Below are 14,255 nucleotides of genomic sequence, written 5' to 3'. Positions count from 1 at the left end.
TAGGCGTGTCTGTATTATTCATGTGGGTGTATTATGTTCATCACTAATTGTCTGGGTGGCCTCGCCTGGGTCTTGGTTGGTTGATTATGTCTTAGGTCCAGCATGGTGGGGTGTAAGTGTGGTTGTATCCGTCAACTGCGTCAGCCCTGTTTATTTTAGGCGTTTTGTAGTCGGGAATCTTCTAGCCTGGGTTGTGGTGTCGTGTGCCTTAGGCGGAGGCGGGTCCTGGCTCCCGGTGTCCCTGCTGCCCTCCTCCCTTAGGTGTGTCAGTTCGCGTGTCGCTTTAGTAGCCAGTCCCCCCCTCTTTTCTTCTTGTCTTCCCGTAGTCAGTGGCCCCCTCTCTCAGTGCCGGTCTAATTTCTGATTTCTCCCCATGTGATGATGTAGGTTAGTATGGGTGCCTTCGAGGGTTGTGTCTCCCTGGGTCTTTTGCGGGCCTTTGTGTCGTGAAAGGGGGGTGGGTAGCATGGGTCCGTTGTGTAGGGGGCGGAGTTTACTCGTCTGGCATTTCCTGCGGCTGTTCAGCAGTCTGTCGGGGGGGGTCGTGTCGGTGCGGGGGCGCTGTCCGTCTCTGCCGGGCCACCTCTTGCCACCCCTTTTGATGTGTATTCAATCCACGGGAACCATGTCAAAGCGCATTTTTCCTGGCGTCCCTGCAGGGAGGCTGTCATCATTTCCATGTTATAGATCATTTCTACCCTGTCTACCCATTGTTGTAGGGTGGCTGTCGTCGTACTTTTCCAAAGTAGCGGGATGAGCGACTTCGCCGCCGTAAGTAGGTGTATGAGGAGGCCTTTCTTATAAATCCTCATGGGCGTGCGTGTGTGGTTGAGTAGCAGTGGCATTGGTTGGAAGGGGATATCTGAGCCCCTGATGTATCCTTTGCCAGTATGGTTCAATACGGGAGCACGTCCAGCAAATGTGGATGCTGGTTCCCTCCTCCGTGCCGCATCTCCAACATTCGCTCGGGATTGATTCATGCACGTGCTGGAGGATGTCCGGCGTCCGGTACCATCCTGTCAGTATTTTGTAGTTGCATTCTTGGAACTTGGAGCTAATGGTCCCTTTGTGTGTTAGTTGAAATATTTTAAGCCATTCTGGTTCCGTAAGCTCCACCCCAGTCTCTCTTTCCCATCGTGTCGTGAAGCCTAGGGGTCTCTTGTCACCGTTACTTAGTAGAGCGGAGTAGAGTTGTGAGACTCCATGTGTGAGGTGCTGTCTGGCCGCGCATAGGTGTTACAGGTGTAGCAATGGGCGATGTAAGTGGTCTTTGCCTGCAATATTGACGAGATAGGTTTTCACTTGGTGGTATCGGAATACGTTCAGGCCACTGGGTCTGCGGTCTTGCAGCAGCGTTGCCAGGGGTTTGAGATTCGCTCCGGTGCACCATTGGTGGGCATGTACCCAGTCCGTGGCTCCGAGGTTTTTCAGGTCGGCTGGGTTCAGCCCTCCTGCCAACCTCGGATTGTGGGTTATTGGCGTGAGCGGGTTGGGCGAGGACGTGAGGTTTTTGGAATATCGTATCCCACACCACACCTTCAATGTGGCATCAATCATCGGGTTCCCGGTGAGTAGTTCCTTGAGTGACGCTTCTCCCAGCCACAGCACGGCGGGGATTCGTCCCTGGGTTTGGTGTTTTTCCAGATCCACCCATTGCTTTGTGCTAGGGCTGGCGTGCCAGTCGACCAACCTGTGTAGGTGGGCTGCTTGGTAGTACGTAAGAATGGACGGCAATCCCATGCCTCCTTCTCCCCTTGGGCGTTCTAGGGTCGTCCTTCGAACGCGTGCTGGCTTTTGGTTCCAGACAAACTTTCTAATGGCCTTCGTCAAAGTCTGAAAAAATGCTCTCGGGAGGTTCGTGGGTAGCGTCTGGAACAGGTATAGTAGTCTGGGCATGGTGTTCATCTTAACGGCGTTTATGCGGCCAAACCATGATATATATTGAGTTGTCCAGCGCTTCATGTCTTGTTGTAGGGTGGTGAGCAAGGGCGCAAAATTCAGTTGGTAAGTTTGTGTCAAGTCCCTCGGGAGCCACACCCCGAGGTAGTTTAGTTTGGAAGCGGATATCTTGAAGGGGAATTGCGCTTGGATATTACGCTGAAGGGTGGCATCCCGTGCGAGCAGCAGCATCTCCGACTTATCTAGGTTGAGCGTCAGGTCGGATACTTCCTTATATTGCTGAAACGCCTCCAGGAGGTGCGGGAGAGAGGTTCTGGGTTGCTCCAGAAAGAAGAGCATGTCGTCGGCATACGCCGCTACTCGGTGCTCTCTTCCCCCTACGCTGCACCCCGTGATACTTCCGTCCTGTCTGACCGCCTCCAAGAAGGGTTCCAGGGTGAGGGCAAACAGGAGTGGGGACAGGGGGCAGCCCTGGCGCGTGCCGTTGTGGATGTTAAACGAGCCAGTCAGCGCTCCATTAACTCGTATGCGGGCTGTGGGTGAGGTATAGAGCGCAGTTATCCAGTTCCGCAGGTGTGGACCGTATCCCATATGTCTTAAGGTTTCTGACATATAGATCCAGTCCACTCTATTCAAACGCTTTTTCAGCGTCGGTGGATAACAAGACCATTTCCTTTTTGTCTGTAGTGGCGACATGGATGGTGTTGAGGGCTCGTATAGTGTTGTCCCTGGCTTCTCTCCCGGGGACAAATACGACCTGATCAGGGTGTATCAGGTCCGGGAGCGTCCGTGCCATCCTGAGTGCCAATGCCTTAGCGAAGAGTTTGACGTCTGGCATACAATAATGAGATGGGTCTATAAATGGCACAGCTTGTTGGGTCTTTGCCCTCCTTAGGTATTATTGTGACTGTAGCTACCAGGGTGTCTTTGCGGAATTGGCCTCCCTCTCTTATTGAGTTAACGCCTGTCAAGAGTCTGGGCAGCAGGATGTCTTTGAAGGAACGTAGATATCAGACCGGCAGGGCCGGGGGCCCTGTGCGCTTTTGTTGATTTCAGAGCGCCGGCTAGTTCCTCAATCGTCAAGGGCAGCTCAAGGTCTGCCTCCTGCTCCGGGGTGAGCTGTCGGGTAATGTGGCTTTGAAGGTATGTGGCAATCCGCTCCCGGTGGCGTCGTGGCTGGTCATATAGCGCCGCGTAGTATTCCCGGAACGCGGACAGTATGCCGTCCGGGAGTCTGGTAGTGTCTCCCCTGCTCGTGCGTACCTTGTGAACGTGCTGCGCTTTCCGTCTATCCTGTAACATCCTAGCTAGCATCCTTCCACTTTTGTTTGAGTGTTCGTAGTAATATCTGGATGCTTTCCTCGCGGTGTGCAAGATTCCTTGTGATAGTACGGCTTTTAAATCCCTTCATGCTTCCGTCAGGCGGAGGTATGTGCTTTCGGCGAGGTCCTTCTTGTGCTCCCCTTCCAGTTCAGCTATTTGGCGGTCCTTTTTGCGTTTGGTGCTTATGGCGATAAAATGGCCCCGGACTACGCATTTGTGAGCTTCCCAAAGTGTTAACGGTGGCATCTCTGGGTCGTCGTTGGTTGTGAAGTATTCGGTTAGAGTTTGGGCTGTTATCCTCTTGAATTCTGCGTCATCCAGTAAGGATTTGTTCAGCTTCCAGTGCCTTTCGCGAGGTTTGTATAGTGGGGAGCTCGTGCGGATCAGCAGTGGCGCGTGGTCCGTGTGGTCCATTATGCCTATTTGTGCCTCGTGGAGAAGGTTGAGATATTCCTGTGCCAGGAATATATAGTCAATGCGGCTGTAATTTGCGTGGACTGCCGAATAGTGGGTATAGTCCCGATCTTCTGGGTTGCATGCCCTCCAACAGTCCACTAGGCCAAGTTTGTGTAAGGATCGTTGTGCCGCTTGTATGCAGTGTGCGGGGATTGCGGTCTGCCCTCTGGAGGTGTCCATGCGGGGGTCCAGAGGTAAGTTGAGGTCTCCTGCCATGACCAGGAGGCCCTCTCTGAACTTCTCCAATTTGGCTATCGTCCTTGCTAAAAATGTGTGCTGTTTTCTATTTGGGACGTAAAGGCACGCAAAGGTATATGTGTGTTCCATGATGGTGCCCTTGACGAAAAGAAATCTGCCGTTAGGGTCTACCTGTGATGCTATGGGTTGGAACGGCGTCGTCTGTGCGAAGAGTATCGCCACACCTGCCTTTTTAGCGTCCGGGTGGTTCGCGTAGAATCCCTGTGGGAAACGCCTGGTCTCCAGTTTGGGAGCGTCTACTCCTCGGAAATGCCAGGTGCGAGCGCTTTTCAGGTGTGTTAAGCCCCTGGACATTATTGGACCAATATGTCAGTTGAGCCGGGACAAATCCCCGTGAGGCTGTCATCTCAGCGATAGGGCGGCGTCCCCGCGGTGGTGTCAGGTGTAGGGTGTGGTATGTCGGTGGGTGTGGGGAAGTCTGTCTGTCTGTTGTGGTGGAGTGTACGGTCTGGCGTATCCGCCGGGTGTATAGGTGTGACTCCGACCCTGTACCGGTTGTAATCGTTCCCGCACCTGTTGGACTGTCCCAGCGTTGGGAACACCGGTTAAATTTACAGTGTGGGTCTGTCTCAGTGGGGCCCTGCACGGTCACTTACAGTGGTGCCGGTATCAGGTCTTGGGGTGGTTGGTACTCTTCCCCCCCTCCGTCGGCATCCAACCTGTGTGGAGTGAGTGAAATCGCCTTGGTTGTGTGCTTTAGGTTCGGGGTCGGCATTAGTCGCCTGGGTCTTTAATGTGCTAATTTGGTTGTGATGACCTGCCCGGCAGTCCGGTGCTCTAGGAGCGTCAGTGCAACCTGGTCCTGTTCACACTATGGCCAGTGTTACCTGTGGCTCCCTCCGTCCCGATCGGCTCCCCTGGCGCCCCGGTTCTGGTATCTGGGTGCAGTCTGGGGGTTCAGCTAAGGTAGTTTCTCGTTCACCTTAGGGTACTCTGTCTTTATCCCTCCCTTTAGGGCAGATTGCGGTTGGTGGTCTATGGATCAGTGCGTCCAAGGTGTGGTACCGCTACCTTGGGTTATTCAATCATACAGGTGCTGTGTCTCGTCACGAGGTGGCAGGGTGGGCGCAGCGCGTTTGCTCCCGTATTTACGTCAGTTCGGTGTGTCGGGCCTGTAGCGTGGGCGCCCTCAGCGCATGGTGTTTTCGGTGTTAAGTCTATCTGTACCTCTGGGCTTGTGTGTCTACGTGGCGTCCATCAGGCGTCAGGGCGGTAACTGTGTGCAGTTTCTCCTAGTGTGTGTGGCTGTGGTGCGTTTCAAGTGTTAAACAAGCAACTTTATATAAGTAAAAACCATTAGCAAACTGAGCCTTCTCCTTTGCTTCCGGCCCGTCGCCCCCTCCCCACCTACGGGGCGCTCCCCCTATACATCCCCGGGTGTATGGGCTTACTAGTAGGGACATGTCTCCCGGTTGCCCCCAGATACTGGCATTGGTGCCCACTCCACCTGCCTGCTGCCCACCCCCTACTTCTGGCTAGTGCGAGCTGGTGGCAATCGGGAAAGTACATACCCCTGCTGTGGTGCTGTTGGGTCACTGCGTGGCATCCGTCGGCAAAGCTGGGGTGTCGGGAGGCACAGCACCGACCTGGCCTGATGTGTCCCAGAGGGCCTCGGTCTGGTGCGGCGATGAGGCCTTTATTCCTCGGGGCCCTCCGGGCCTCCACTGCGTTTTTGCGGTCCGGGCTCCAGATGTATGTTGTGTGCCACTTCAGTTGGGCCTGTAGCTCGTGCTGGGGGTTCTTCCAAGATCCAGTTTGGCACCGTGACAGCAGGCAGGTTGGCGGATCGGAGAAACCGGTGCACGTTGTTTGGCCAGCGTCTGATGTGCCACATGTTTCCCACTCGTGCCTGCAGGCTAAATGGGAATCCCCATTTGTACGGGATTCTTCTCTCCTGAAGTAGTCGGGGAAGTGGTCGCAGGGCCCTGCGGGCATCTAGGGTGATCGTGGATGAGTCTTGGTAGAGGGAGATCTGTGCTTCCATGTAGGTTATATGCTGGAGTGCTCTTGCTGCCCGCATTATGGATTCCTTTAGTGGGAATGATAGCAGGGCGCAAATCATATCTCTTGGCAGCCCGTCCCTTCTGGGGGCGCGTAGTGCCCTGTGGGCCCTTTCAATGCAAAGTCGCCAGGGGCTGCGTCTCCCAGTAGTTGCGTAAATAGGCCAGTAAGTAGCTCCTGCGGAACCTCTTCCTCAGACTCAGGTAGGCCCCTAATCCTAATGTTGTTTCGCCGTCCGCGGTTATCAAGGTCTTCAACCTGACGGCGGAGTTCTAGGATATTACCTTGTCTCGTGGTTGCCAGTTCGGAGGCCTGCCGGTGCTGCAGGGTTTGTAGGCGTTCCGTCTCCAAATTATCCACCCGCTGCTCCAGGGCTGTAAGGTCGGTGCGGACTGCCGTGATTTCTTCTCTTATGATTGCCCTCAGTTCTGCCACCATTTCCCCTTTGTCCTTCCGGGTCATCATGCTCGCTGAGATCGCGGCAAGGTCCGCGGAGATTTGGGAGAGGGTACCAGGGGTGTTGGAGTCCCGGGCCGAGCCCGTTATGCTGGAGCCAGGGGAGTCAGGGGCCGATGCGCCAGCCTCGCCGTAATCTCGGAGGCCATGCGGTATGCGAGAAATTCGTCCATCGGGCCGGCTGGCTGCCGTGAAGGGGTCGCAGTAGCCTGGCTCGCATTAGGTAGTCTCTTATTTTTCCCCATGGGTGGATGCTTATTGTGGCAGTAAAACGCTAATTTATCAGGGCTGCACAGGTTGGGGCCTAGGAGCTCGGGCTGAGTGCGTCCCACTCCATTAGCTGTCAGGCCACGCCCTGCCCTTTTTCTATTCTGTTTTGTTGTTGCAACGAAATTTGCTCTTGGTATTTGGAACCATGCTGTAAATCGTCCTGGTATATTTTTAACACACAACGGGGAATTTGTTATAAAACTAAAACATAAACTATTAATACAGCCTTGAAGACTAAGGTGTTTTCTTCACCATTTTCAGATTAATCAATATATAACCTTTTCCAATTCTCAAAAAAACCTTTTAAATTCCTTAATACCAACACATCCCTTCACTCACTGAATAATGATTTTTAATATTTTTATTACGTATTTGTAATATGTTTTAGATATGAGTTGGAGCATTCAAATGCTTTCTTTATTTGTTCTCTCACTGAGACATCTAAGTAGTTAATGAAGAAATTTGCTGTTTTATGAAGACATTTGCTGTTTTATTTATGATTGGGGAGTATATTAAAAATAAGCAGTTCAAGGAGTAGAGAAAGAAGGGACTGGAACTTTGTAGATAAATATATGCTTCCTTTCTTCCAGAATTGTACACCCTAGAATGCACACACTCATGTCCTAGGCATTGACATAGCACAATGTATACTTTTTTTGTGGATGGCACATTGACTTTAATATAAAATGACTTGCCAGCTAGCAATCTCAATTGTGACGGTAGCAAGGCAGTGTGACATCCTATGCAGCTTCTTCATACAATATTGGTTTCGCACTTTAAACATGAAAACATAAAAAAAAAATGTGCCATCTGGAAACAGATATCACAAATTGCAGGTGTTACACGTGACACTGTAAACATATCTGCACATCAAAAAAATACTGATGAATGTTTTACATTCTTGCTGGTGTAACTATAATCTGCCTCCTTTATACAGAAATTGAAGAGAAGAGTTATAGTACTAATCATGCAAGTTTAATAATACACAATTATCCAAAAATGTGTTTAATTAGACTATTAAATATTTATTGTTTGAGACAAAACCTAGCCGCATCATACCTTTCAAGTGGCTTGTAAACCTGTATTACAGGACGACTTGAACAAAGAATATTGGATGTGTAGGATATGATTCTGCTGTTCTTATGTTGTCACAGTAGTTATTCGGGATATTGTGTGGAAATTAGTACATATTAGCATGTGAATTTTACATCTAAATAGACAGACAGATTTGGTGAATACCTTTAAATGAGGCAAAACCATATTAATGAGAAAATGTTTGAAAGCAATGCCACACGATTTTCTTGATTATACGGATTTATCTATTTATCCCTTTGTCGGCTAACACACACGGAAAAATAAATTTGCTCTAAAAAATTATTCCTCCTTCTGTAGGTAGTCCAAATTGACTTGCTGTGGTGAATGCTATTTTTATCTCAGGAAAACACTCAAACAATGAAATGATGCAATCTGGTGCCGTATATTGAGAGATATTATATGAGATGTATAGTTCTCCCTTTCTGCGCTGCAAGCTGAACTTTGTGTATTCATCTTATCCAAAGTTAATGTGTTAAATATTAAATGGACACTATAGTCACCAGAACAACTACAGCTTAATGTAGTTGTTCTGGTAAGTATAATCATTGCCTTCAGGCATTTTCATGCAAACATGCACCTTAGGGATACCTCCTGTGGTCACTCCTCAGATGGCCACTGGAGGTGCTTCCTGCGGCAGCGCTGCCATTCAGCATCTGCTCGGAGATGCAGAATTTTCCTCATAGAGATTCAATGCCTTGCCCATTTCAGGCAATCCAATGCTTTCCCACAGGGAAAGAATTGGATTGGCTGATGATGTCACCAAAAAGGCAGATTGGGGGCGGGGCCAAGGTGAATTTTAATCCCTACGGGTGGGAAGCCCTCCTTAATGGTGGTTTTATGAAGTGTGTCCTATTTCTTTTATTTTACAAAGAATTTTAATAGGAATAGGCACATTTATAAATTAACTGTGTTGTCTGATTAGCCCCCAAGGTGCCCTGCTACTTCTGGTTTGTTTAGCTCAGTGGAGTTAAACTTATGAGGCAGGCAACTCGGACCACCCACCTTGCATAGACTTCTTATTGAGCTGCATTGGAAAGTTTTGTGATTGGAAAGCCACAGAAAGTCTGGGCTTGGTTAGAAGGGGAGGGCATGCAAAGTCTGCATACAAAAGATCTGCAGCTTTTGCAAGCTGTTTTTTAGATATACCCTCAATTAAAAAACAAAACAATAAAAAACAATAATAACTCTGTTTTAATTTTGGGGTGTATCTACTAAACAGTGATTTATTTAATTTGGGCAGTGGAGTGTCCCTTTAGCCAAGTATCCTTCTATGGTCCAAAGCACTCCGTTTGCAATATTGACTTTTCTTAATTTGCTGATTATACCACGTCTGCTTACATCTATATTCAAACTATGATACAACATGAAATCACAAATTCCTTTTACATTCTTCAGCCACCTAAGATCCAAGGTTATGACTAATTTATGAAAGCTTTTTAGAAATCTTTTGTTGATATTTAGCCCAAGATCTACTGGTGCTGTTTATTAACTGTCTCAGATATTTTTTCTACTCTCTGACCGATTTATGGGTAAAATTATGTACTCGTCTTACAACACCAGAGGAGTCTCTACTTTTTACTTCAAATGTTTTGCTATTAAACAGTTTCTCCATATTATATCATTTCTAATTTTCTTTATTTGCTTTTTAGCAAAATACACTTAAATTACTTTACTACTTTTAATTTTAGATGTTATATATATTTATTATATATTTCAGTGTAGAGTTCTATGTTTTAATGTTTTTTATAAAAAATAAAATACAAAAAAAAACTGTATATGGGCTGTCCAGCTTTCTTCAAATCTTGGAATGAACCAAATTCCCATTCACTTTTTTGGTATCCTTCAAGATATTCTGTTAAAGGACCACTGTAGTGACACGAAAACATAGGTCCTCCTCACTCTCTGGGCCCCCCTCCCGCCGGGCTCTAGGGTGAGGAAGGGGTTAAATTCCTACCTTTTTCCAGCGCTGGGGAATCTCCTCCTCCTTCTTCTGCCGTCATCGAGCCGCGTGCGTATTCAGCCAGTCTGTAGGAAAGCATTCTCAATGCTTTCCTATGGACACTGGCGTCTTCTCACTGAAAATCACAGTGAGAAGCGCGGAAGCGCCTCTAGTGGCTGTCAATGAGACAGCCACTAGAGGCTGGATTAACCCATAGGGAAACATAGCAGTTTCTCTGAAACTACTATGTTTACAGCAGAAAGGGTTAATCCTAGATGGACCTGGCACCTAGACCACTTCATTAAGCTGAAGTGGTCCTTTAACTTAATGATGCATCTGTTGATTTATTATTAATTTTTTTTACAATTTTTACATTTATTTCCTCTTAGGAATTGACTTTCGTGAATTCATTGGGATGTACAAGCGACTGTTTATTCACTGTAGAAGTGTTGTAAGTATGGTTCAAAGGAGTTTGACAATGCCTTAAAGCCTAATATTGTGAGCATAATAGTAAAATAAAAATAATGAAAAGATCTGTATTAAGAAATGAGTGTAAGAAAGTGAACTAAAATACAGACCATAACATGGCTTAATGAGTACAGTAAATTATCTGAATAAGTATGGAAACACTTGTGCATACTGTGAGCTGTACCACTATAGAAAAAAGAAGTAGACATTGTATAAGAAGCAAAACTGGTACAGAAGACTCTTTCATTTATCTACTTTGCTCATTGTTCTGTCAGATTTCTCTACCCATGTCACATCTGGTGGCGTGGATTAACTGTTGCCTGTGCTACTCATGCATGCTAGCATTCCTGATGGGTACATAAATCTGATGTAAGCAGGGAGCTTGCACAAAACCACATCAGCTGGAATCGTAACTCCTTCTCAGTAAGGTAAGTAAGTAAAGCTAGTTTCGCACTCACATCATAGTTGGAGCATTCACTAAAGCAACGGGACATGGAACATTTTATGGTTAAGTGAGGGTTAAAATTAAGTTGGGTAGGGGGGCGGAGCCAAGCAGCCGAGCTAAACAGTCGCATGACTATAGAGCTCCCGCTATTGCCAAGCAATTACACCCGTTTTGGGATCCCCTCGAGGTCCAGGAGTGCAACACGATGGGGCGCAAGAGCAAGAAAATAAAACCCGAAAAACCAAGGCAGGGACCTAACATCGCGGATCTGCTGCAACAGACACGCGAGGCCTCTAGGCCCAAGATGGCCGCCTACCCGGAACACTACTCCGACTTATCCGATGACTTCTCCTCAGGAGACGATACAGCAGACTTAACACCCATGCCGAGACCTACCCCAGCCGTCCAAAAGGCAGATGCCTCACCAGTGACAACTGAAGTACTGAAGGCGCTTCTTGCGGACCTCCAGGAGAACATCCACGCGGACGTTGCCTCACTCCGCAACGACATACATGGTCTGACAGGCCGCATGGGTGCATTGGAGACTGCCTCCACTGTCTGTTCGGACCAACTTGCCTCACTACAACAGGAGGTTCTAGGTCTGCAGAGAAAGAATGCAGAACACGAACAACGATTCTCGTCATTAGAGGATGCACGCCGGGCTAATAATATTAAAATACGGGGCATCCCAGAGAGTACCCCACAGGCTGAACTGCCGCACCTCCTGAGGCGCCTGCTAGTGGCCCTACTGTCCCAACGGCAGGCGAAAGCACTCACCGTGGACGGCTACTTTCGAGCACCAAAGCCGGCTTCGGTGCCAGCGGTAGCACCACAGGACCTAATTGTACGATTTCAGCAATGTTCAGCCAAATTTGCGGTCCTGGCAGCAGCTAGAAATCACTCTCCCTACAAATTCGAAAATATGGAACTATCTTTTCATGCAGACCTTACAGGGGGCACCTTGGCATGGAGAAGGCTGCTCAGACCACTCACGACACTTCTGCAGAACCGTGGATTAAAATATAAATGGCACCAGACCCGCAAATTGATAGTACTGCACGGAGATATACCACACACGAAGTGCGTGACCTCCGGGAAGCCGCAGCGCTGCTCCCCACATTGGGACTCCCTCAGGACGCTCTGACTAATGCTATAGCTCAAGCTACATCAAAACCGGCACACAGATGGAACCCTGACAGCGTGACACCCTTCGTCCCTCGAGCTCCCACGACTGACCTGAGCGGGAATGTGACCACCTGAACAGTGAAATGCTGGACTTAACTGTTTTCTTGTTACATATATATTCATGGTTTACAGCCGCGATCACGTTAGCAGGCTGCTATAGACGATGGCATGTTAGCCACACTCCTTCTCATAGGAAGATCTAACGACCACTTTGTTTCCCCCGTCCGTCCGTCCGTCCGTCCATAGCCTAACATCCCCATAGACCAAGTATCTGTCACAGACGGACGTAAATCCCACAAGCGACAGGCATAATGGCCTGTACGAGAAATTACTGGTAACGTTTTGACGGCAAATATACGCCGGTAGCACCCATAGAGATAAATTCCCTAACCAGGATGGAGAACTAGAAGGGTATCTATCCCCAGTAGGGCCTGGGATCCTCATCGTTTTACTATACCTTGTTGTTTTAGCCTATGTTTTTTTCTAAATTTACCAGGGAACAATATAGGTACTCGAAATATTTGCATATGTAAACACCTATATCTTAGCGCACAACTGCACAGATTATAGCCTTAAAAGTTCCCTATGAGCACTCTAGCAGGTCAATTTTTTTTTTCTTTTTTGACAAATATAAGAGAAACTGCATGTCTAGACCAGAATACACTTATGAGTCTTCTTCATATAAAAAACAAAATGTGCCTAGCCTTCTATACCACATGTTTATAAGACTTTGTTTTATGCTGTGTACGACAACTGTTGTGGTTGCGCACACAAGTCTGTTATACTCATGCACGACTTAAATAAAGAATTTAAAAAAAAAATAGGTTAGGTAACTGATTTAACCTCTCTCACTTATTACTCTTACCTAAGGGAAAATTAACCCTACACATAATTTTAAAATTAATGTTTTCTCTACGTGTCACTGATCTCTAAGTAAACAAATTAGTCCCTAAATCTAACACTAATTTTAAAACTAACGTTAACCCTCAATGTCCCTGTGCTTTAGTGAATGCCCTAACTATAATGTGAGCTTGAAACCAGGTTAACTTACCTTGCAGGACCTCACTGAGGAGTTACAATGCCAGCTGATGTTGCGTTACAGGGAGTGATGCAGTGGTCTCGCGCATGCTCCCTGCCTGCTTCAGATTTCTGTACCTGTCAGGAGTGCTAGGCACATGTGCAGCACAGGCAACAGCTGATGTCTGGAACCTGACGTGACGTGGATAAAGGTTTCTGATGGTAGAGAAATCTGACAGAACACTCCTAATAAATAAATAAGAATACCTAATACATAGGTATGTTACATATATCATGTATTTTGGAATGTGCGCATGCTTCTATTGTAAGCTTAATATAAGTGTTGCTTTTACAGATTCTTACATTTTATTTATATGAAACCAGTATGAACATAGCTCTCTTTGTGCAAGTGGGCAATTCTTTGTCAAATCCAGAAGATTCTCAAACTCATATTCTTTTCTTTTCTTTTTTTTGTAAATTGTTATCCTGGGGAATGAGCCTATGCAAAATTTCTGGTCTTTATATTCTGTAAATACAAAATTACAGGGGATCACAATTTGCAGTGTCAACCATTCTTTTAACTATCTTGTTATCTTTAACGTACAATTGGTTGGTAACTAGTGAACCTTTTAGATGTAATTCAGATGTCTTTGGACAGGTCTTGAAGAGAAACATTTAAGCATTTCTTTAACATTCAGCCAACGTTCCAAAGTCTATACAGATGTTTAAACAGCATTTGAATAAAGACTTGCAAACACATAATATTCATTAGTGGAGTAATATCTTGGTGATCCAAAGAGATGTCTGACTCCAATTCTGGGGTGAATGAGGAATTTTTTCCTCGTTTGTTGCAAAATTGGGAGCGATTTAACAGGATTTTTTGCCTTCTTTTGGATCAATAGCAAAAACAAATGTGAGACTGAACTTGATGGACACATGTCTCTTTTCAGCGATGTAAGCTATGCAAATTGTAGTGACTAAAATCAGATAAAGAATAACTAAGTGGGAATACAACATGGAAGCATATTCTTAGAAGACAACTGGACCTTGCAATTGCTTACACTAAATCTAACATTTACATTAACTCAAACAATGGTCACACTGAGTGTATTTCATTCCGTTTTATGTATGTAATTTTCATCTATTAGTAAACGGACAACGTGACCAAAACCTTAATTAATGGAACTTGATGACGACATTCTTTGTCAAATATTTCTTATATGAATAATATCTACAGTCTACCGTTTACCATTTGTTCTATTTATTAGAAGCAGCGATCTACTTCTATTGGAAATTAATGTATTTGTTATTGGTTGATTTAACATTCTGCACAGGTAGCACATGATGTATCTGACATTCATTCACCACGGCGAACTGCGGATGCGAAGACAAGTATACAAGGCATAGTCGGCAAGGTAAAGTTTTTGTATGCCTATTTATACC

General features: G+C 46.7%; 1 protein-coding gene across 3 annotated transcripts in view; it reads left to right on the top strand.

The window, feature by feature from the left end:
• CEP43 (centrosomal protein 43) overlaps positions 1-14,255 on the top strand; it is a 57,580-nt gene that overhangs the window by 18,755 nt on the left and 24,570 nt on the right. For all 3 annotated transcript variants that reach the window (XM_063443365.1, XM_063443366.1, XM_063443364.1), the window contains 2 exons: positions 10,087-10,148; positions 14,147-14,227. In XM_063443365.1, coding sequence (XP_063299435.1) covers positions 10,087-10,148; positions 14,147-14,227 — 143 coding nt within the window. The remainder of the gene's footprint in view (positions 1-10,086; positions 10,149-14,146; positions 14,228-14,255) is intronic.

This window comes from Pelobates fuscus, chromosome 2 (genome assembly GCF_036172605.1).
Source record: "Pelobates fuscus isolate aPelFus1 chromosome 2, aPelFus1.pri, whole genome shotgun sequence".
Lineage (NCBI taxonomy): Eukaryota > Metazoa > Chordata > Amphibia > Anura > Pelobatidae > Pelobates > Pelobates fuscus.
Note: the sequence above shows the minus strand (reverse complement) of the source record. Positions and strands in the feature narration are given on the sequence as shown.